We start from the raw sequence: 23,413 nt of genomic DNA, 5'->3' as shown, positions 1-23,413 counted from the left end.
TACTTGCACTCCAGGTTATTGATGACCTGATGGCTTTTATCCCTCTTCCAAGAATGCAGGTGAGACTATTGGTGTTATAATATTTAACTTTAATTTAATGTGTTTTCGGCACAAAAAAATAACTTTTTTAATGCACATTGTTCTAGTTTTAAAAGATAAACAGCTATAAGTATTTTTTCTGTTTTGATTTCCTCGCTCATAATTTTTTTTTTACATTTGAAATTTAAATGTGTAATTTCATTTAGTTTAATATATTAAAGAATCTTGGTAATTAGAATTCATAGTTTTTGCTGTATTTAACTGGTTGTATTGTATTGTAAAAGTTGTATTTTGTGATTATTTTCTATATATTGCAAATCGATGGAACATTTTATTTTAAGGTGTCCTTGTTACATGATACATTAACTTACTATTATAATAACAATTAATTGTACATAATTACATGCAAGTAACCATAAGACAAACCATAAGTCTTAACCTAACTATCTAGAAATTAAATGTAGTTCATTAATATTACTCAATACTTAAGTGTATTACATTGTAACAATGACACCTTAAAATAAAGTGTAACCCAGTTGGATATTCAACAGGTTATCACATGGTACCCCGATCTCACTCGGCTCCAGCTGATCACCAGCTGCTTCTTTATACACTGTAAGATTCATCTCCAAACTATTCTTTTTTTATTTTTCTTAATCTGTTTCAAAGGACTGTGATTTTACAGCAAGAACTTTTGAAGTGATTTGATAGTAGAAGAAGAAAAAAAAACACTAATTAACAAACAAACTCTACTGTCCACTATTATTACATGAAATGCAAAATGTTTTATTCAGGTTTTGCTCTTTCAGCTCTCTTGCTAGGATCTGTCAATCCATTAAACTGTTCAGAACCAACAACTAAATCACTTCTTACTGCCATGAAAGAGGAAGTCATCCTCTACAGCGATGCAAGGCCAGTTATAAGTCTGAGCACTCCCACCAACGTCACCGTGGACTTGACTCTCTATGGGATCTTAGGAGTGGTAAGCAAATTTGACTTAAAATTTACAAAACCATGACATTTTTATAGTACTAACCCACTTAATATTATAGAAATGGTTACAAGTTACCATACTGTATCTTCCCTTTCAGAATGAAAAATCACAGGTGTTGGAAACATATCTGTGGGTGAGGATGGTAAGACTCAACAAAAACACTGTTTAGACAAGGGGAGTGTAATATTGACAAAAAAAAATAATAAATTTTGAATTTTGAATTGTCTAAAAATAGCAAAAACTACGACTTTATTCAGCATTGTCTTCTCTTCTGTGTCTGTTGTGAGAGAGTTCAAAACAAAGCACTTTGTGATCCGGTTCATGAACGAATCATTCGATGTAACTGGATCTTCTTGAACCAGTTCACCAAATCGAACTGAATCGTTTGAAACAGTTCGCGTCTCCAATACGCATTAATCCACAAATTTTTAATGTGGCTGACACTCCCTCTGAGTTCAAACAAACCAATATAAAGTCATTGACATACCCCCCCCCCCAGTCTTTGAAGCATTTCCTTCATTACTTCTTTTATTCTTTTTTTAGTTATTTTTGTTGTTGTTGTTGTTATTTCAGTCATTTAATTTAAATGTGTATTTCTATATTTTCCTGCCCTTTTTAATAAATTAAATGAAAATGAGTTATAAAGTGTCAAATCCTTATATTATAATCACATTGCACTTGAATCAAGTTAAAGGTGTAATCTGCTGATTGTCCTCCAGGTGACCGCATAAATCTGTCTTCTTACGATGCACTTAGGGCTTTTACGATTACTCCAGAGCACCCGTAGATCTAAGATGATTTTCAAGTGCTACTTAAGTTACGATGCTTTTGGGAAACAGACCGTAGTAATACGATCAGTCGTACGATCGTTTTTACGAACTTTTGGGAAATTCAGCCCAGAAGGTGATTCACTTAGAACTTATTTAAAGTAATCAACAAATTATGGTCCATTACAGATTACAAATTACATGAAAAAACTGTAGTAAGTAAAATATTCTACATTACACATTTCAGGTTATGTAGTCTGACTACTTTTTGAGTAATTTTAGATTACTTTTGACCTAACTTGCTTATCACGTCGACTTGATTGGAATTATTAGCCGTATTTCCACAGCCGCGACTGTCAGGTCAAAAGCGGGCGTGCTAGTGAGTGCCAGGACCAGGAGTTTAAAGTATAAGTGTGGTCGCTCAGTTTTTCTAGATTTGTTTCAATCGTGTAATAGATTTAAACAAAGAAATCAAGTGCTACGCACATGTATTCGCCATGACTTGAATGCAGCGTGATTTTGGGCTTTGTGGCACTGGCCCGTCAGTGGAAAATCAGCTATTGTGTACCATATTGATTCAATTGTGAATAAAATTGAAATATGTAATCCATAAAAAGTATCTTTAATCTGATTTAGTATCTTTAAAACTTATGGAATATTAACATCTTGTTTGTTGAATTGTTGTGTAAAATCAATATAGCATTCGTGATTGCGCTCCAGTGCTAATAGTTAGGAAGACAGCAGTTATGTTTCGTGAGATTGTTCCATTCAGCCATGTTTTCATACCTGCATTATAATAGGCATAGTCACACAGTAAATGCTTTTGGATTGTCAAGACGAGTTTGTCTTTGTTTTTTGCAAAGTGAAGTACATACTCGACAATGTCAGTTCGTATAAACCACAATTTCGCTATTATCGCAGATGCAGGGACAGATTTACCTCATCGAGACACAGGCAAAATAAATGTATGCTAATGCTATTTATTAATGAATGTTTATGTCTGTTTGTGAGAGAGAGTGGAAGGAGGAAAACGTGATTACTGTAAATAAAAAGATGGAAAACATGCAAATAGTTTGTCACTTTTTCCCTAAGCGATTGTTGTATTTATTTGGTCATTGTTTTGGAGGGCAGGTATGGCTCTTTTTCCTTACTTGGGCCCTTCCTGCCTAGAAACCTATGCATAAATCCGGCCCTGCGCAAATGATAAATATCAAACACCAATAGTTTATTAGGCATTAATAGTCATCTTGCATGATTTTACGGAGCTACATATGTACAGGCACTAATAGCAATAGCACTAGTTGAATAATAATTTTTTGTAGAGGTGGCAGATTGAAGGTTTGAGCTGGGATGCTGCTGAGTGTGGAACGAAAAAGATCTCACTACCAAGAGAGAAGATATGGATTCCAGACATTGTCATTAATGAATTGTAAGTTGGAATGTAACAGCTATGACTACTGGATAGGGAACAAAATTGTGTTTACACACATGCAATGAACATCCATAACCTTTAACCTGCTACCCACCATTGTTTTACAGCATGGATGAAAACCGAGCACCAGAAACATATTACGTCTATGTGACCAACACTGGTCTGGTGCTTGACGGACGGCCGTTTCACGTGATCAGCTCCTGCAGACTGGACATCTACACCTTTCCATTTGATTTTCAAAACTGTACATACACGTTCAACTCTTATAAACACTCTCGTGAGTAAGCTAAAGTGAGAAAAGTATGTTACTGTTTGGCTACTTGTGATTATACTGTACCTATTGGTCTCTTTTTCTAGGTGATGATGTTCAGTTGTTCTTCTTTCTGCCAGTGGAGCAGATATTCAAAAACTCTCTTGAAGCGATGACAACTAAAGGAGAGTGGGAGCTGATAGACATGAGGGCAGAAAAACCTTTACTAAACTATCTGGAAGGAGGATGGGATAACCTCATTGTTTATGTTGGTGCCATTTTAGATTTGGGGGAGAATTCACTAAGAATCCCAACTGATACTGTTACTATTGGTGAATGTGATTTTAACAAGTACAACTTGTTCCTGGATCAACTTCCTTGTTGATCCTGGAGCAATATTCCCAATTAACCATGCAGTATTGAGGGATAACTTTTCAGAAAATATCTGTTTTAGGCTTACGATCAGGGCTAGGAGATTCTACATCCTTGTTAATCAGCTGTCATTTTCCACTGATTTTAGGAATAAAATATGGGTAGGGTTAGGTTAAGGGGTAGGGATTGGACTAAGTCTATATTTTTGGACATTAATGTTGATCCATTTCATTCATTCCTTCAACTGGACTTCATTAGTGAACTAATGTAGGGAATAGGTAATGAGAGTATAATAGCGATTTGAACACAGTTCTTGATTAGCTTGTTTCAGGTGCGTTTAATTAGGGTTGGCTCTATAGTCTGCTGGGACAGCTGCCCTCCAGGAACAGGTTTGGACACCCCTGGACTACATTATGTGCCTGGATATGACCAGTTATTAGGCTTTTCATCATCACTTGACCACAATTTTGGTTCTGTGTGTAGTTGTAGTGCAACATTATTACCTCTAAGAATAAGAACTGAATTTTCTAAATAGGTGACTTAAATCTTATGATTTGGTGAAATCCTTTTGAGGTTTCTTGGCTGTATCTAGTTGGTACAATCTGTAAAGAGCACAGATCTACCTAATGGATTACAGCTCAGTGGAGTGTTGAAGAATTGACATGTTTTTGTAGACCAACCTGGTTTCAACACTCAAAGTTTAGTCTTTACTTTTAAAGAATTAGCTAAAGAAGAGGATGGAAAACATAAATAAACCAGCACAAAGCTGAAAACAAGTAGGAAATACCACACACAAACATTGTGCAACTTCTTAGTGAATTCAAACCTTTGTGGTATTTTTATTTTTTTACTGTGACATTTATACTTGATTAACAAAAGTGTCCTCACTCGTTGTGGGCTAGATTGTCCTGAGACGTCGAGCTACGCTGTATGTGGTGAACCTCCTGATTCCCAGCAGCTTCCTGCTTTCTGTGGATCTCTTCAGCTTCCTACTGCCTCCTCATAGTGTGGACCGTGCTTCCTTCAAAATGACCCTCATCTTGGGTTACACCGTCTTCTTGCTGCTAATGAACGACCTGCTGCCCGTCACAGGAAACAACTTACCACTCATAAGTATGTTGTCATACCTTCTCTTTCACCTTTTTTGCATATTTTGAATACTTTACTCTACTAAAATGTGGCCCCAGATGGTCCCTACACAGCAATACTTTCTTGGCAAACCAAAGTTAATATGACCCAGTTAGGGCTGGTACATGTCAAAACTCAGGGGTGTGCAATAATGCTCCAAGAGAGCCAAAACCCTGCAGAGTTTTGCTCCAACCAGCTCCAGTATACCTCAAAAAGAGGTTTTTCTAGTGAGTCAGAGGGACTCAATTACTTTGCCTCAAGTGTGCTTAATTAGGGTTGGAGCAAGTGTGCCGCACACATCCTGAAGCGTGAAGCCAAACATTTCAATTGCCATCTGATGGCTGGATGCTGTCATAAACCCAACACTCTATGTAAACAAATGGGACATGAGCCAATCATCATCCTAGCTTTCTCAAGAGCCCCTTTCACACTGCACGTTGGACCCAGAAAATTGGCAGAACAATCCCGGGATTGATTTCGGGATCGATCCTGGGTTGGGGACCTAGTAACATTGCCGGGTTCAGTCCCAGAACATGCTCTGTGCGAACAAAAGAGAGCCAATGCCATAAAGGGGTGAGTCGTAGTGATGATGCATGTTATCGTGCAACTCTTTTACCAAGTGTTTTGAAGGCAGATAACATTTGCAACAACAAAAAATGTGCAAATTCAGAGAAATCACTGGCAGCGTGAATGAACCAACATCAAATGACCCGGGAACAATTGCCCAGGACACATTCTCACACTCTCAGTGTGAAAAGGGCTAAGGTATTACAAACCTCTTTGGGTTGACCAGTTGTACTATTAAGATCATCCTGGTCAATCAGCTTAAGTCCAGGGTGCCCAATCCTATCCCTGGAGATCTACCTTCTTGTAGTTCAGCTCCAACCCTTATCAAACACTTGGTGATTACAGACAGGTGGTTGAAATTGAACTCTGCAGGGTAGGTACTGTAGATTGGGCTCCCCAGCTTAAGTATTTCTGATCTACATTCAGGCATAAACCAGCCTGGGGAGCATTTCCCCAAAGAAACCATGGCTGCAAGTTCTGTTGTTATCAAGAGAGTTCAATGGAACTAATGACCATAGTTAGCTTACAATGGTTTTTGGAAATGCACCCCTAGTCTGCATTTATCAAAACCATTGTAGACCATCAATGGTGGTTTACAATACTTTTGGGAAATGAAGGCCATGACTTTAACCTAATCTTTTCAGCAGGGAAGGTAATCCTTCTTTACCTCCTAACTTATCTTTCTCTCTCTCAATCTAGATGTGTTTTTCTCACTCTGTTTGGCCTTGATGGTAGCAAGTCTCCTTGAGACCATCATCATCACCAATATCATGTATGGTTCCCGTGACTTACCTCCCTTACCCAAGTGGCTCAGGATTCTGGTCCTGAAATATCTTGCTCGACTTGCTTGTATGAAGAAATCTTGTGATAAACACCTTGAAGGTAAGACTCTTTTTGGAAGCCAATATATTTTTGTCTTCCAGTACGCTTACACATTATTGTTGTGCACCTGACGTCAGAATTCATATAATTGGTGTAAAAGATGTTTTTCAATGATGGTCTTGTTTCTTGCCACAGCGAACACATCTGAGAGCACTTTCTACAAAAACACCATGACTGATAACGCCATGACTGATATTCCAAAGGAAGAACGAGTTAGTGCAAGTCCAGGGAGAGTCTGGGAGCATTGCCTTGATGAAATGAAGAAGATGAGTAGGGATTTATTGACCATCCGTCACCAAGTTGAAGAGCACTTCATTAACAGCAACAGAACAGATGATTGGTTCATGCTTGGTCAGGTCATTGACCGTGTGCTCTTTATAATGTATAGTCTCTTTATTGTTGTGAGTTTGAGCACAATTATGGTTCTGTGGCTATACTCATACAGTCTAGACAAAAGGTCGTGATTTATTTTTGCCTGCTCTGTAAACTGATGACACCAAAATATCAGTCACTCTGATGATGTCATGGTTTATTTCTGATGTAATGAAATGGGTCTTCAACAAAATAGTTTAGGTTTATACTCTTTATTGGACCTTTAAAGGGGTATTTCACCAAAAAAAAAAATAATAATAATAATAATAATTAATAAGTCTACTGGCAGCTCCGAGTACACAATGACAGAATTTTTGGGTGAACTAACCCTCTAAGTGTCCCAATACTTAAAATTCCATAGACAAGCTCTGGAACATAAAAATAAATAAATAAATAAATATAAAAAAATAAGTTAATATGTAGAATCTGACATTTTGTTGTATCTGTTGCACCAAAACATGTTTTGTTAGCTAAGGTAACACAAATATATAGACTTTTTTCCACTGTCGTTTCAAATATTATATTATTAAATAATTATATTTAAATATCAAACAGACTTTTACTCCTGGTTTTGTGTTTGCAAATATCTGTTTTTTTAAAGGATTTATTGATTTCAGTTATTGTGGTTTAATGTTAAATATATGTATTGAGATAAGCATAGGTAAATGAATTTCTAAATTAATAATTATAGTTAGTCATAGTTATTAATTGGATGCATGACTGTAAAAGAAACTGGAAATATATTCAAGATGATTTAATATGTTAAAATAGATTTAATAATGTCTCGAGGAGCCATAATAGCTCAAGTGTGAAATGTATTCTTTCCTCTAATTAAATGTGTGGAACTGAACATGTTTTTTTATCATCTAATGGAAAACATGTACGTACATCACTAATGAGTTCAACCAAACAGCTCCAAAGCTATTAAAACAAGTCAGTGGTTACCGAAGGTGTTAAACAACATGTAAGCGCACACCGAAGTGCCAGTGAGGTCATCACATTTCACCTGTGGAAGTAAACGCTGAGCAGTTTTAAACAAAGGGATATCTCATCCACACGGAGCATTATGGGACATCTTTGGCGTTTTCTTTTGCCATTTTTCATTCTACTGAAAGGTAACGAATTTTATTTACTTAACGTTTTGGTTGGTTTTAATTTTGTGTTTGTTAAAAACAACTATGCAATATCTTCAATGATTCAGAATTACCATTTATACCAAATCAATTCCAATTACAATGCGATGCATTTTATTTTATTATGGCTTCTGTAAATGTAAAGTGATTTCATCACTTGTTGCTAATATCTCAAATGGATCAACTGATCCCAGCCCAGTTGTTATGTGTACAGTTTCTGTAATAATTATTTCTGCTTTACGTACATATTATGTTTTATGTACATTTATACGATTATATCAAGTTAAATATGCTAGACATATCCATTAGGCATGATCAAACAATATACATTTACACTTAAAATGTTGGAATACTTTTTGTGTTTATAATATTAAACACTTCTATTTTTTGTGTAATATCTCCATTTCTAAGTGTGTTTTAAGTGTCCAAATACACTTTGGGGTGACTGTATACAAAAGTACTGTGCAAGCACAACATTTATACGCTAACTGCATGCTAATAAATGGATATCAAATGAATTTCTAAGCAAGATTGTCTGGTCATGTTAAGTGTCGTGCCTAGCGAAAATGCTTCGCTGTGAAGAAGGACAAAGTGGCCCCTCGTATGACTCTCTACAGGAAGTCATTGACAAGAAGTCCTTCAGACCTTCAGTCAACCTCAGCACCCCCACCATAACCAACATCTCCTTCACGCTCTACGCTATCTTGGGAGTGGTGAGTCAGTGCAGGACCAGCTATACGTCTCTAGTTGTGTCAACTGTACTCGTGTTTGAACATTTGATGCTTGTGCTGTTTTGCAGAATGAAAAAGCACAAATTCTTACCACGTTTCTCTGGCTCAGGCTGGTAGGTTTTGTGCATGAACACTAAGAGATGTTTAAATAATCACCCGAACATGTCACAATCCTGTTCTGCGATCATATTTTGTTATAGTACTGGTTCCATGAGTTCCTCATCTGGGATCCAGAAGCCTGTGACGGCATTACAAAGATCTCACTTCCTGTCAACGACCTCTGGACTCCGGACATTATCGTTTATGAGTTGTGAGTGCCCTCTACTGGGGATGTTTGGGACATTTTTGGAGATAATCAATGGTATGGTTCACCAACTGGGACAGAGGATGAACCATAATGACACTGACAGCCAATCAGCATCCACCTGAGTTTAAAGCGGCAGCTAGCAATAACCAACGTTATCGTTATCGTTCATTATCGTGGACGCTAACAGAGTGTTTCCGGTCATAGATGTACAAACACAGATACCTTGTTTCTTATCTTCAATAATATATTTTCTATATCTCTTTTGTATTTTTATATCAATATGGTACAAGATTATCCTTTTTAAATCAATGTGATAAACATGCTAGCTCTAAAAAGCAATCAGAAAGTAGTCTGAAAGTAATCGTAAATCGTGTAATGTAATACATTATGTTTCTGCTAAATTGAAATCAGTAATGGACTACAATTTGTAAGTAATCTACCCAAAAAACACATAATTTCTGCAGCACTATATATAGCTATCATCATGGTTATCTAATTAACTATAAACAATACTTAAGCAATGTAATATTATTTCAGTGTTCGTCTTGTTTCTATAAATAAAATTTTTTTTTTAAAAAAATGTCTTGGCAGAAGGTTTACAATATTACAGTCTACAAGTAATCAAAGAATCTCATAAATATAATGATTTAACTCTCTCTTTTCTCCTGTGTAGCGTGGATGACGATGTATCTCAGGCCTGTCCTTACGTGTATGTGAACCACACGGGCCACATCCGCTATGACAGGATGCTGAGGCTGGTTAGCGCCTGTAACCTACAGATATTCAGTTTCCCTTTCGACATACAGAACTGCTCTTTCACCTTCGGCTCCTACATGCATACCAGTAACGTCTCCTCTTTCACTGCTTTCTTCATTTCCTGCCATCTCAGCACATTCTTGCCATGAAAGCATTTCCCTTATTGTGTGTCTGCGGTTTGAAGACCCACTTATTCTGCCTTGTTAGTTTCTGTGGACTTTCTCGTGCAGTAATTTAAAGTCAACATACTGTAGTAACCGAAAACCAATTCGGAAAAGCTTCAATTTAATGCCTTCAATTAACCATCAATTAAAATATCATAAATACATACCTTGCCTATTGAATTCATGTGAATATACGCACCTTAATAGTATTAAAAATGTATAAGGGCTGTCAATTTAACGCATTAACTTAATTATGTAGTTATAGAAGTATAATGCGATTAAAATATTTTAATGCAGTTAACACACAGACCTGTACGTTATCTTAAATTTCATAGAGTTGACGGGGCAACTTCATAAATGCAGTTATGCACTAAAATTCAAGATATTGGGGCAAAAATGCTACTGTATGAGTTTTTTTCTTATATTTATATCATATGATAAGCGATATGACACGAGCAGTGAGAGCAATCACACAAGCTTTTATACAGTAATTAAGATGTTAACATCATGTTAATATTACCTAAGCCACAGCAGAACTGTTGTGCATCCCAAGCAACACAGTAGTGTTTAGTTTATGAATTAATCTGCATTTTGAACAAATCGGGTGAATCAATTATTCAAAAGCCCATTACCTTTTACTGAATCACTGAATGAATCAGCTGTTTGAACGAATCAAATGAGTGAATGACTCATTAAGACATTTACCACCACCTGCTGGCACCTTAGTTTCTTATTTACAGTATTATTGTATTATTTCATTTTTTTTTTTTTAAACTAAAATTATGCCATGATTTACTCAAAACTGAATGACTTGCTTTCTTTTATGGAACATAAAAGGGTTTCTGAAGACTGTTGGGAACAAAGCTGTTTTGTTTTCTAGTGACTTTCAAAACAAAAAGATGTTTCTCAAATTACCTTCTTATGTTCCATTAATTTAATGTGTAATTAAATTAATGTTGTATTAAAATATTTATTTCTAAATCTACTATTTTTAATGTTTACTTAATACTTTATCATTTAACACAAAAAATTGCTTTAGATAATCTTTTGGGGGTATTTTCCCAGCCAAATGTAATATGCTATTAATTTGATTAATTAATCAAACATTTTAATCAACTGACAGCACTAAGATATACACTTTTTAAATATAATAAAACTTTCTTTTTAAAAATAAGACTTACTGACCTTGACACGCTGTTATGAGGGTCTGACATAATTTGCTGTTTTATGAAGTGTAACAATTCTAACACCTGTAAAACCTGTAACCCCTTTAGTAAAGGATGTCCGTGTCAGTCCTGCCCTGTCCTTTAAGGAGATGACGGGAAACTCGAAGCGTTACCTGCAGGCCAGTGGAGAGTGGGAGCTGGTGGTTATCTTGGGCAACACGGACATTTTGAAGTTCGGAATAGATGAATGCGACATCATCACTTTCTGGGTAAGAAAGAGACAAAAGCAGGGAGTATAATAGGCTATGTTTAGGACAGCATATGTCTCTGTTTCTCTAGTATCTAGTTTTATACTTTTATACCCAAATGACCTACTACATTTGACAAATTATGACATGCCATTATAACATGGAATATAACACAGAAGCTTATTTCTGGCAAAAATAAATAAGTAGAAAAATAAATATAAAAACAAAATTCTGAGTGTACATATAGCTTCTTTTTTCTCTCAGAATTCATAATTTACATAACAAAAAAATTATCTCTTTCAAAGTTACAGTCTAGAACTCATAATTCTGAACTTTTTTCTCTCTGAATACTGAGTTTATGGAATTTTCTCAGATTTTATTATCTCAAAGAATTCCGATTTTACATACTGCAATTAAATTGACTTTTTCTTATCAGAATTCTGAATTTACATCTCGCAATTTTGAACTTTTTTCTCTAAATTCTGAGTTTGCATATTTTGAGTTTTGAATTTCTTGGAAGCCTGTATCAGAATTTCAAGTTTAAACTCGCAAAAAAAAAAAAAAAATCTCAGAACTGCAAGTTTGCCTCTAGTACGTCAGAATTTTTTTCTTGGAATTATGAGTTTACACCTTGCAACTTTTAACTTTTTTTGTTCTAAAAATTCAGGGGGGTTTTCACAGAATAAAAAACTGGTTATTGCGACTTTTCATCTCATAATGAACTCTTCCCAGAATTATGAGATAATCATTCATTTGTGGCCAAATTTTACTAATTTGTTTCCTTAAAATCTGTCTGCAGTTTAACCAAATTAAAGAGGAAACAAATTAGTCTTAGAAATTAATTCTTTATTTAAAAGCCATGAATAACAATATATTTTTACTACCGCATGTCATGTTCAGAGCTCCGTAAATTTAGTTTTAGCACTTCAAACTGAATATATGTTGGTCCAAGTCTTACTCTTTCCATCCTGCAGGTGGTGATAAAGCGACGGCCGATACTGTACGTGGTGAACCTGATCATCCCCAGCTCCTTCCTCATGATCATTGACATCCTGTCCTTCTACTTGCCGCCACACAGCGTGGATCGTTCCTCCTTCAAAATGACCCTTATTCTGGGATATACAGTCTTTCTTCTCATTATGAACGACCTGCTTCCCAGCACTGCTAATGGAACACCTTTAATAGGTCAGTTAGCCACAACACACCAGTGTGAACTTTCATTTTCTTTAATCTCACCTCAAGTGTTTGTATGAGAATGGAAGTCTTCTTTAGATTTAAGAAGAGAAAACCTTAGAAACAAAAGCTTTGAGAGACCGATAATCATTGTACCGATATTTTACCGATATTTGCACATTTTTCTTTACATTTTGTACATTATAACTGCAAACCTGCAGGATATCTAACTGTGGAAAAATGCAAATATCAGGATATCGTTTCAGTAGGAATCCACACATTGTGAGCAAGAGACTTCCCCATGCAGATTTTGCACTAGGTTCAGTCGGTAATGCGAATTTGCCATGTTGGTCAACAGAAAGCTGCTTGGTTTGAATTGCGATGAGCTGTGTTTACATCTCTACACTACTGACAATTGGCAAAAACTTTTGTGGCTCATGAAATTTGACAAATGTGAAGGCACCACTATACTGAAGTCCTCCAAGGCCAATAGCTAGCCAAAAACACAGTAGCAAGATGTAACAAGCAGAGTGATATGTTATTTTGCCGTGGACAATGGACATGATTGACCAATAAGGATCAAGTATTTCAGAGAGAATAAATAATTTAATTATGTAGTATTGTTAACTTTTTTCAATACTCATTAAGTTATATCTCTAAAATCTGGTTTCACCTCCTTATCTAGGTATCTATTTCTCTGTGTGTCTGGCACTCATGACCATAAGTCTGCTGGAGACTGTCCTCATCACCTTCGTCCTCCACCACAATTCAATGAAATACAGGGAGGTGCCACACTGGGTTCAGGTGCTGGTGATGCGCTTCATCGCTCGGCTTATTTGCTACAGTTTCCCTGAAGACCCTTTATCCAAGCTAGAAGGGAAACAAGAAGGGAAACAAGAACCCAATCCATGGGTTGTCCAGCCCTCACAATCAACGTCCGGTCAACAGACCTCCACTAATGGTGAGACAAAAACAGCCCCTGATGTTAACTTTCAAAAGCATCCAAACCCAAAGCTAAATGTTTACTATTTGTCCCCTAGCCTCTGGATCCATGACTATGGATGTGCCTGAACTAAGACAGATCAGTCAGGATCTTAGAGAGATAAACACTTATTTGAACATCCTACGAAAAGAAGACCATCTACAGAACCAGTGGTGTCATGTGGGCTACATCCTGGACTTCCTTCTCTTCCGCATTTACCTGTTGATAATCACGGGATATGCGCTTGTAATCATATGCATGTGGTGCGTTTGGATGAACCAGTAGAAAAAGTATAGATATACTGTAGCTAGTAGATATTATTTTTATTTTTATACATATACTTTTGGTTGTTTTACCATTTTCACTACAGCAGAAACGTAGTAAGTAGAAATTGACCGATACTGATTTTTACAAATTTTACATAATTAAATATCAGTTTTTAATGTCAAATCCACCAATAAACAAGATAATGCATATTGGTTAATCGACATCTAAACATGCAAATAATCGGTATCGGTTAGTATAGAGTGACCAATATAGCCTCTTTTCCTGTCCAGGTCAAGACAAAAAAGGTCATTTATGTACTTTTCAGTAAGTATAATTACTTTGTACAAGTTTGAAAACAATAGGAAAACAAAGCCAAAACATGGACATTTTAGGCAATTTAGAAATCCCGGCCAGGATATGTCCAAAATAAAAAAAATGTATGTATGGTAACCCTATAATAAACCGATACCGATTATTTGCAAGTTTATGTGGCGATACCCTATATACATAATTTAATAATTTAAATCGCTGGATCTGACATTGCAAAACCAATATCTGATGATGGAAAAATGCACAAATATTAGTAAAAAAAAATATCGGTAAAACCGATTAACAGTCCATCTCTAACATAGAGACCAAAAGTTTTGCGTATAACACAACAATACAATAATGACTCCAAAACAATAAGGCAGTCTAAACATCTTTTATTTTCAATTACATATATTTACATAATAAGAAATTATATATGTACATCTTTGCATCAAAAGCCCCTGAATATAAAAGGCAACTCAATAAGCTCAAGTGGACACATAGTCAGCAGGATCAAATGAAACATTACAAACTCAAGATTAGATCTCATAAGCAACCACACAATAGCAAGTTTATTCATTCGTTCAATCTCATATACTTAAGGTCAGTGGTCGTTATTGCTTCAGATATACTCACAGCAGCAAACAAAAGGGCTTTTGAATATATTTTCTTTTAAATACTACTCAAACTAACTTAGGTCCAGTATGTGTGACAAGTTTCATTGGAATACACGTTTCCAATGTAATAAAGTAAAGTCTTTTAATCAATTAACACTTTGGTACAACTTTCTTTTTCAACGAGTAGCTTCACTGGATGAGTATGGGCCACTGTGCAAGATCTTGGACTGAATGTGAGATGTTGGAATGATGTTCTGGCACAAACATTAATACAATTCTCGTTCAAACAAACATTAAACTAATGTAAATTAAAGAACCAATAAGAACATTTGTTGTCTAATAAGGGACAGAAAACAAACAAAGTGCCATTTTTGGTAGGTGCAAAATGTGAAAGCAAAAAGGCCTTCAAATTCACATTAAAGACCAGTATTGGGCCTCATTTGTGAAACTTGAGTAAAACAATTTTCAAAGTAAATTCCACAAGAATAGTTTTACAAACTCATTTTATTTATATTAATGGTTAAAATGTTCACAAAACCAAAACAATTTATGAATAGTATGCATGTGCGTATTTATGCAAGTATGCATGAATTGTTTTATTAATAACCAGAGCAAATTTCGGTCTAAAATGGTTTTATGAAAAAGCTAATTGAATTTCTGTACAAAACAGTGCAAAAGATAATTCTTACATAAACAGTTGCATTCCGTTCAATATGATAATTTACACTAACTCGTTAACTTAAAAAAAAGTGTTTTACTTGAAATTCGTATTTTATTAAGGTACATTGTTGCATCACATTAATATTATTTATTTATATACAAATTATTAAATGAATTTGGCTCACATTTCACGAACGAGGCCTTTTGTTTTAGTAGCTTTGATCTTTAACACAGTAAGTTTGAGCACGGCACTTCTAGAAACCTCTAGAGAAACACAGATTGTGCAAAACTCACTGGAACTCAGCTGCACCTCTCCATCTCTCAAAACAAACAGCCATCAAAGAGGCACACAACAGGTTATACACTTATTCTATACACAACAAAGAGCAGGTAGACAACAACATTACACATAAAAGCTTATGACAGTACTCCAACGCCTGTTGATTAAAAATAAATTGGATTTTTAAGGACGGAGGCAACAAACAAACAAAACATGCCACATAGTAAAAAACAATACGATTTTGTGTATGAAAGCAGCGGTTCTTAAAAAGCAGAAACGTCTTGTTTGCACATAAAACTCTTTAGTATTAATGTTGCATTGTGCTGCAGTCAGCAGGACTTTAAGAGCAGCTTATTTTGGACGGGAATCAAGAAACATTTGGCTGAATATCAGTCACTACATTCACTGTTGCGCTGTGCTCTGGTGAAATCTTACTGGCGTTGTGTGTTAGGTCCCACTGGCCTCGTCCTCCTCTCTGTCCTCCTGCTCCTCCATGTTCTTACGAGCCATTCGCTCTCTCCTCTCGGCGAGCCTCAGACAGCGAGGACACTGCTTTCCTCCCTTAAAGCAGGTCTTATGATAGCACGCATGACAATCTGCACACACACACACACAAAAAAACAGACCATTACAACCAACCACCATAACATGGGAAAAAGACCTAAAGAAAACATTTTAGTTTAGCTTAATAATGCACAAAATGCATTAATGTATAAATAAATGCATATATAAATAAATGAATGTATAGAAGCAGAAGTAATTAAAAAGCATAATAAATAAAAAACAGAAATGTATAAATGCATTTAAAAACAAACACAAATATAAAATGTATACATACATTTATTTTTGCATTTTATTAATTTATGCATATAAATGAATGCATAAAATGTATAAATAAATGCCTAAATAAATCCATAAACACAAACAAGTAATTGTATAAATACATGCATAAATAAATCTGCTCAAAATTGCACACAGAAACAAATGTAAATCAATAAGTAAATAGGTTCTCAGTTTATAAATAATTGTATAAACAAATAAAAAGTTTATAAATAAATTTATAAATGTATAACAAACTTAACATAAATGCATAAATTAATGTTGAAATAACTGCTTGAAAGAATTACAGAAAAAAAACTTAAATGTAGAAAAAAAAGCAGAACTGAAAAACAGTAATGCAGAAATTCAGATAAACAACCAAATGCATACATAAATGTATAAATAAATGTATAGCTTGACTTATATAAACATTTATAAAAATGTATATAAATTGCATAAATGTATAAACCAATATATAAATAAAATAAATAAATTAATGACTGCATTAATATTTGTGTAAAATACCATTTAAAATACTTTTCAATTTGTAAATAAATAAATGTATACATGCATAACAAACCTATAAATAAATGCATGCAAAAAAATTATTTATTGTATAAATAAACACAGAAATGTACAAATAAATGCTTTTCAGTTTATAAATGAATGAATAAAGAAATAAATGCACAATAAATAAATGTAGAAACAAATACATAAATAAAAAATGAACACATTAATGCATAAATAAATGCCTTAATCAATCGATAAGAGGCTCACCTTCACAGCGCAGGCACTTGTTGAGCTCGTAGGGGAAGATAATGTCCTTGTCATTTCCACAGAACTCACAAATGAAGCCCTTGGCCTGGCAGAGCTGTGGGAGAACAACAAGAGAAGAACAAATAAACCTGATCACCTAAACAAACGCAATGTTCTGTGACTCCTCTCAAAAGTGGTGTGTGAATGGCTCCTCACCACACAGTCCGTGACGTGGCTGGAGCCGAGGCGCAGCAGATCTCGCAGCTTTGGGCCCAGACCGCCGCTGCGGACAGCCGTGAGGTCACTGAGAGAGAACAGGTGAAAGTCTTCGGTCAGATGTCCAGGAAGAGTGTCGAACTGATCCAGAACCCTGTCAACACAACACAACAGAGACTTGAGACGCAGCACTCTTCAATACGGCCTCGAAGAAAAGTGCAGGAAAAACACTCACTCTTGAGCCAAACGGCACGTTTTTAAGAGATTCTTCATGTGGTTCAACTGTTCCCTCAATGCCTGTAATACAGTAAACTCATTCTTAATGCAACGATACAAATCACATTTAAAAACTGTAAATATTACAACATTATAAATGTCTTTACTGTCACTTCTGAACAATTTAATGCATCCTCGCTGAATAAAAGTATTAGTAAAATAAAAATATATCTTACTGACCTTTTGAACAGTATTGTATATATTTACTGCATTTATATAAACTACATTTTGTTGCATATTTTATAATATACTATTAAATAAATTCGATTACAACTGTAATATTCTAAAGGATATAAATCTACCTTAGGTTATGCTCCAAACAGGGAGTTCATTTACATTACTATAAGGTTACAGCTAACAACAGAGCCCAAACTTAAATTTAATTACGATTTATTTTTAAATGTGGTAATTGACACTCAAAAAATTAAAAATAAATATGTATGCAAATATATAAACTGCACGTAATGTAGTTTTTATATTAACTTCTAGATTATACAATTTTTGCATATTTGTAGTTGAAATATATTAATTTACACAGTGGTTGTGTTACAAATTCTCCCCACTATATGAATTAGTCTTCTTCTGATAGTTAGGATAAAGTGTAGTTGTTGACATATATCTGTGTGCGACCGTGCGGAGCGAGATCGTGAAAGGTGCATGTGAAACTGAGGAGGAGTTTATCGCCAAATGAGGAGCTCCTTCTACACTCTGGAACTGGTTTGGTCAGGGCATGAAGAACAATGAAGTGGCACATTGATCTGCCAGTCGCAGCTCTATCATGCCGAAAACTCTGTTCATATGTTTTCATAATGTTGTATTTAAATGTATCATTAAACAAGTTCACAATGTTGCTGCAGATGAAATAAAATGCACACAACATAAAATATTTTTCTCTGCCTGTCTCTCCATATCAGGGATTTCAAGCACAAATCAGACTTAATTTACAGACCTGTCTCTCTCCTTCCATTCATAGCTAAATCCCTTGGACGAGTTGTTTTTTAACCAGGTATCTTTTATTTCACAGAACAACAAACTGGACGCTAACCAGTCAGCTTTCAGGAGTTGGCATTCAACTGAGACTGTGCTACTGTCAGTCACAGAGGCCTTGCAGACTGCAAAAGCTGATCCCAAATCATCAGTTCTTATTCTGCTGGATCTATCTGCTGCTTTTGACCCTGCCAATCATCAGATCCTCCTGTCTGCCCTCTCATCACAGGGATTCACCTTCGCTGGTTTGAATCCTATCTTGCTGATAGGTCTTTCAGGGTGGTTTGGGGAGGGGGAGGTGTCCAAAGCACATCAACTTTTCACAGGGGTTCCTCAGGGATCAGTTCTTGGACCACTCCTCTTCTCAATCTACACGCCATCATACAGGCACATGAATTCTCCATCCGTTGCTATGCTGATGACCCACAGCTCTCTCATTTCAATCAGATGATCCATCGGTAGCTGCACAGATCCCAGGCTGTCTGGCGGACATCTTGGTATGGATGAAAGAATAACACCTACAACTCGACCTGGCAAAGACTGAGCTTGTTGCCACTCCAACTCTACAGTATGATTGCACCATTCAGCTAAGTTCTCCTACAATTACCCCATCAACTTCGGTCAGAAATCTTGGTGTAATCGTTGTGGACCAGCTGACCTTTCAAAGACTACATTGCAAAGACTGCTTGATCCTGCAGGTTTGCAATGCACAACATCAGAAAGATCAGGCACTTTCTAACGGAGCATGCTGCACAACTTCTTGACCAGGTCATTTCTAGGCTGGACTACAGCAATGTTCTTCCTTCTGAACTTCCATCATGCACAATGAAACCTCTACAAATTGTAGCATCTGGACCAATCAGACACACCATTTTTCATTTGATTTAACAAATCAATTATTCAAAGTTACCATTCCTCATTGGCTCACTCAAACCCCAGAAGTGTGACCTTGATAGAAGATAAAGGTCTCACATCAGGAACCCGCCTCGACCAGTCTGATTTTTTTTTTTTTTAGATCCTAAGAGGATAAGGAGGAAGAGCCAGAACTCTCGTGGACCCCTAAGCACGTGCCAGGCCTTCAGCCTTGACATTTCATTCACCAAAGATCCTAGGATCTCTTAGCTCTTTCTCACTTTCCACTGGGAAGAAACTCCCAAGTTTCCCCCAAGTAGTCAGAACATCTTTGGAATTCATCACTCTTCAGACCCGGAAGAAGGTGATTGTGACTCCTACACCACCAAATCTCCAAACCATAAAGACTTTCATCCGAGACTGCATTTGGACGCTTGTTCCAAGCCAAGGCAATGCAAGTATCATATATTTAACTAAACTAAACTAAGGTTTAAAATAAGCTGTTGACTCCATTATAAACGGCGCTGATGGTTTTACTCAGGTGGTTAACTGACTCTTTTCATAGCTTCATTCTCTGGTTTTTCCTCTAATGGCTTTATACTCTGTATGTACACGCTAGTGTATGTATGTTTGTTTGTTTGTTAAGACTAGTCTGTGTTAGTGTTTAATTAATAAAACTCTTGAGCACAAATTACATGAGTTAATGATTCTGCCTTGCAAATTAATGTCCATTACGATTTTGATTCTCACTACATGCTCTGATGCATTAATACTGTATTAAATTATTTTCTGTGGCCACGAAAATATCATTTGAGTTGATATGAAATTACACTAAATGTTGGTGGACAAACAGATTAGTTGATGGCAATTTAATTCTGCTACAGTTACTACTGGCAGCTCAAATAAATAATTTTAATTATTTATATACATTACCCTTTTGAGTTTAATTTACTACAAAATGATTCTGAATGCAGCGGCACGATTGGTCTTCAACGAGCCTACAAGAGCCCATGTTACACCTCTCTTTATCTTCTTGCACCAGCTACCGGTTGCATCTCGTATCAAGTTCGAGACATGGATATTTCCATATAGAACAACCACAATCTCAGCATCCACCTACTTCCACTCTCTATCACGAATCTACATCCCCTTCAGAAGTCTGAGATCTACGAGTGAGCGACGCCTCGTGGTACCATCACAGAGAGGCTCAAAATCACTTTCCAGAACATTCTCATTCACCGTTCCTGGCTGGTGGAATGATTTTTTTCCCACCCCTATCAGGAATGCTGAATCCCTGACAATTTTCAAGCGACAGCTGAAAACTCATCTCTTTCGACACTACTTGACTTTCTCTTAGATAAAAAATATCTCTTTATTTATTCCTTCCACTTTTTAGCTTGTAATTATTTGAACAATGCCTGAAACTTGGTATTAGGAGCACTTCCTTCTTTAGAAGAATTGCTTTATTTATTCCCCAAAAGTCACTTTGGGTAAAAGCATCTCCAAAATGACTAAATGTAAATGTATTTATATTTATTTTATTTTTATATTTGTTTTTATAATTTTTTATTTATCTATTTCATTTTATATTATTCTTATTTATTTATTTAAATTCCATGTTATATATTGTATTATATTAATATTATCACACTATTACAACAAACCTAACTAAATAAGTAAATTCAACTAAATTGATGCATCAATTCTTAAAGAAGTGCTAATGTTGGTGTTTAAAAAGAAGCCACTGTTACGATCATGAGACCGTGTGTAACGTACGCGCACTGTTTCCAGGGCTTTGACTTTCTTGTACAGGCCGCTGTTGATGTCGTTCAGGTTGAAGAGAGGATCTCCTGCGATCTTGGCCAGCAAGTCCCTGGAAAAGTTGCTGACGTAGCTTTTACTGAAGTCCCACTTCCTGATGATCTTTCCTGGCACTACAGACTGTGCGTTCTCATGACAGCACTGGCAAAAGTAGCGGCCCAGATACTCACAGTACCTCAGCCTCTTGATGTAGTCTATTACAAAGAGAAATCACCAGCATGAACTCACAGAGTCAAGGAACTCAAGCTGTATTTGTACACCGCCTGTGTGTTGTGTACCTGGATCGATGCGGATGCCGCAGCCAGCGCAGCGGTAGTTCTGTTTGGCCACCACCACTTTCCTCCTGACAGATGGAGAGATACATACAGTACGTTACAGAAACATGTCATGAGGGGAATGAAGCTGAACACTGATGGAGATGGTCTCACTTCGGAGGAGGGTGGATGTTGAAGATGATCTGTGGTCTGGGAGGAGCCCACTCCAAGTTCCCTCGCACTCGGATGCGTAGCTTGTAAATGTCTGCGTGTTCGCCGTCGTCAGGAGAAATGGGAAGAGAATCTGGCATTGGAAGAAGCTTTGAAACAAAATAACAACAAAAAACACATGCAACAATTAGCAGAAATGTAGACATATTCAGTTACAGTCAAAATTCAAAGTTCATCTTTTCATTATAAAAAAGTGCTCCAGACAGCTCCAGGGGTGTTTATACAGGCCTTCTGAAGCAAATGAATGCATTCGTGAAAAATATCCATATTTAAAACTTTCTAAACTGTAAGGATGTAACTAGAGAAGTTGTGGTACTTTTTGAGGGGCATCGTGCTCTGGAACCAGCCAGTCGAGCTCTGAGGCGGCGGGCAGCTGCATGCCCTCAAACTGTCTGAGGAGACCCATCGCCACCGACTCTGCCGAGTTTGACTGTAGCATTGATGGAGAGCTGAGCAGAGAGACATTACAGCAGATCACAAACCACAAAACTCAAAACCACATGGCCACAGAAAGATGGGCCAAACAGAAAGAGAGATTTGCGATGTTCTTACATGGAGTCGGAGCTGAGGAAGGACCTGCTGCTGGACGCACTGCGTTTGATGTCTGCTTCTGACAACAGTGAGAATAAAACAGTTAAAACCGTCTCCAATGAGATCTGCTGTATAAGAAGAGCTATACACCAGCAACAGACCGATACATCAGACATTACTTGGCATTTTAACATTATTGCATGCTTGTCTGAGCAACACTTAGCGTCCCTAAAATATTTGGAGTAATCAGATTAATTAAAGGGTTACTTCACCCCAAAATGAACATTTTCTTACAGGTTTGGAATGACATGAGGGCGGGTAATTAACCACAAAAATTTTTTGATTGGAGTAACCCTTTAAATATTATGATGTATTTTGTTATATTTGAAAATACAATACATTTTAAAATTATAGTATACATTTGGAATCTTGTTTTTATATATATATATGTGTGTGTGTGTGTGTGTGTGTGTGTGTGTGTGTGTGTGTGTGTGTGTGTGTATATATATATATATATATATATATATATATATATATATATATATATATAGTTATAGTAATATAACTTAGTTATTTCTTTCGTTAGATATATTTATAAATATTAGAATTAAGTTACAGTTTAAAAATCAAACAAATATTTACACATTTTTATATATTTTTTTTTCTTTTTTTTTTTCTTTTTTTCTTATTATTTATTTTTTAATAATTTTTTTATTATTATTTATTGTAAGAGTGTCTGACAAAATGTCTGGTAAAACTAAGTGAATAGCTTTCATTTGGCAAATGCCCTGTGTCCTAATATTACATAACTTGAAAAACAGAGACCGGGACTGGTTGCACTGGTTGTGAATTGAAGCATCAAGACAAGAAAACTTTAGATTTACTTATTAATATTAACAGAAGAGATTAGGGCACCCGATTGAAGCCATTCTTACATAATACTATTGTGTAATTTTTGAGACACACCCATCATAATGCGGCAAAGCTGTGCCAAAGGTTGCAGGTTTATTAGCACGTATAATCAATAAAAGCAACATCAAACAAGAGGCTTATATGGCATGCATATTGACACAT

At 36.0% G+C, this 23,413-nt stretch overlaps 3 protein-coding genes across 7 annotated transcripts in view; 2 read left to right on the top strand and 1 right to left on the bottom strand.

Annotated features, from left to right (window-relative positions):
* The first annotated feature begins 916 nt into the window (after nt 1–916).
* On the top strand, nt 917–6,570 carry LOC113040490 (5-hydroxytryptamine receptor 3A-like). The gene is made up of 7 exons (XM_026198815.1): nt 917–1,021; nt 1,131–1,175; nt 3,123–3,229; nt 3,340–3,509; nt 3,590–3,750; nt 4,757–4,967; nt 6,249–6,570. Exons 1-7 carry the CDS (start codon nt 917–919, stop codon nt 6,500–6,502), a joined length of 1,053 nt encoding a protein of 350 aa, XP_026054600.1. The 3' UTR covers nt 6,503–6,570.
* Nucleotides 6,571–8,502: 1,932 nt separating this feature from the next.
* On the top strand, nt 8,503–13,748 carry LOC113040660 (5-hydroxytryptamine receptor 3A-like). The gene is made up of 8 exons (XM_026198944.1): nt 8,503–8,649; nt 8,736–8,780; nt 8,868–8,977; nt 9,648–9,817; nt 11,169–11,329; nt 12,283–12,493; nt 13,167–13,442; nt 13,522–13,748. The coding sequence occupies exons 1-8, from the start codon at nt 8,503–8,505 to the stop codon at nt 13,746–13,748; spliced, it is 1,347 nt and encodes a 448-aa protein (XP_026054729.1).
* Nucleotides 13,749–14,418: 670 nt separating this feature from the next.
* rubcn (rubicon autophagy regulator) overlaps nt 14,419–23,413 on the bottom strand; it is a 21,442-nt gene continuing 12,447 nt past the window's right edge. For 4 of the 5 annotated variants that reach the window (XM_026197820.1, XM_026197823.1, XM_026197822.1 and 1 more), the window contains 9 exons: nt 22,361–22,418; nt 22,125–22,257; nt 21,752–21,897; nt 21,602–21,666; nt 21,279–21,517; nt 17,623–17,684; nt 17,388–17,541; nt 17,193–17,286; nt 14,419–16,192 (listed from right to left, as the gene is read on the bottom strand). In XM_026197820.1, the coding sequence (XP_026053605.1) occupies nt 16,044–16,192; nt 17,193–17,286; nt 17,388–17,541; nt 17,623–17,684; nt 21,279–21,517; nt 21,602–21,666; nt 21,752–21,897; nt 22,125–22,257; nt 22,361–22,418 (1,100 nt within the window). In that variant the 3' untranslated portion in view covers nt 14,419–16,043. The remainder of the gene's footprint in view (nt 16,193–17,192; nt 17,287–17,387; nt 17,542–17,622; nt 17,685–21,278; nt 21,518–21,601; nt 21,667–21,751; nt 21,898–22,124; nt 22,258–22,360; nt 22,419–23,413) is intronic. The other variant, XM_026197821.1, reaches the window with a different exon arrangement.

This window comes from Carassius auratus, chromosome 22, assembly GCF_003368295.1.
Source record: "Carassius auratus strain Wakin chromosome 22, ASM336829v1, whole genome shotgun sequence".
Lineage (NCBI taxonomy): Eukaryota > Metazoa > Chordata > Actinopteri > Cypriniformes > Cyprinidae > Carassius > Carassius auratus.
Note: the sequence above shows the minus strand (reverse complement) of the source record. Positions and strands in the feature narration are given on the sequence as shown.

What these genes read in the sequence shown, in the direction of transcription:
- LOC113040660 (XM_026198944.1), top strand. Translation starts at nt 8,503, where the DNA reads ATGCTTCGCTGTGAAGAAGGACAAAGTGGCCCCTCGTATGACTCTCTA. An exon ending in CGGCTCCTACATGCATACCA is followed by an intron (nt 9,818 to 11,168) that starts GTAACGTCTCCT and finishes TAACCCCTTTAG; the next exon opens with TAAAGGATGTCCGTGTCAGT. An exon ending in TCAACAGACCTCCACTAATG is followed by an intron (nt 13,443 to 13,521) that starts GTGAGACAAAAA and finishes TTTGTCCCCTAG; the next exon opens with CCTCTGGATCCATGACTATG.
- LOC113040490 (XM_026198815.1), top strand. Translation starts at nt 917, where the DNA reads ATGAAAGAGGAAGTCATCCTCTACAGCGATGCAAGGCCAGTTATAAGT. An exon ending in TCTATGGGATCTTAGGAGTG is followed by an intron (nt 1,022 to 1,130) that starts GTAAGCAAATTT and finishes CTTCCCTTTCAG; the next exon opens with AATGAAAAATCACAGGTGTT. An exon ending in AAACAACTTACCACTCATAA is followed by an intron (nt 4,968 to 6,248) that starts GTATGTTGTCAT and finishes CTCTCAATCTAG; the next exon opens with ATGTGTTTTTCTCACTCTGT.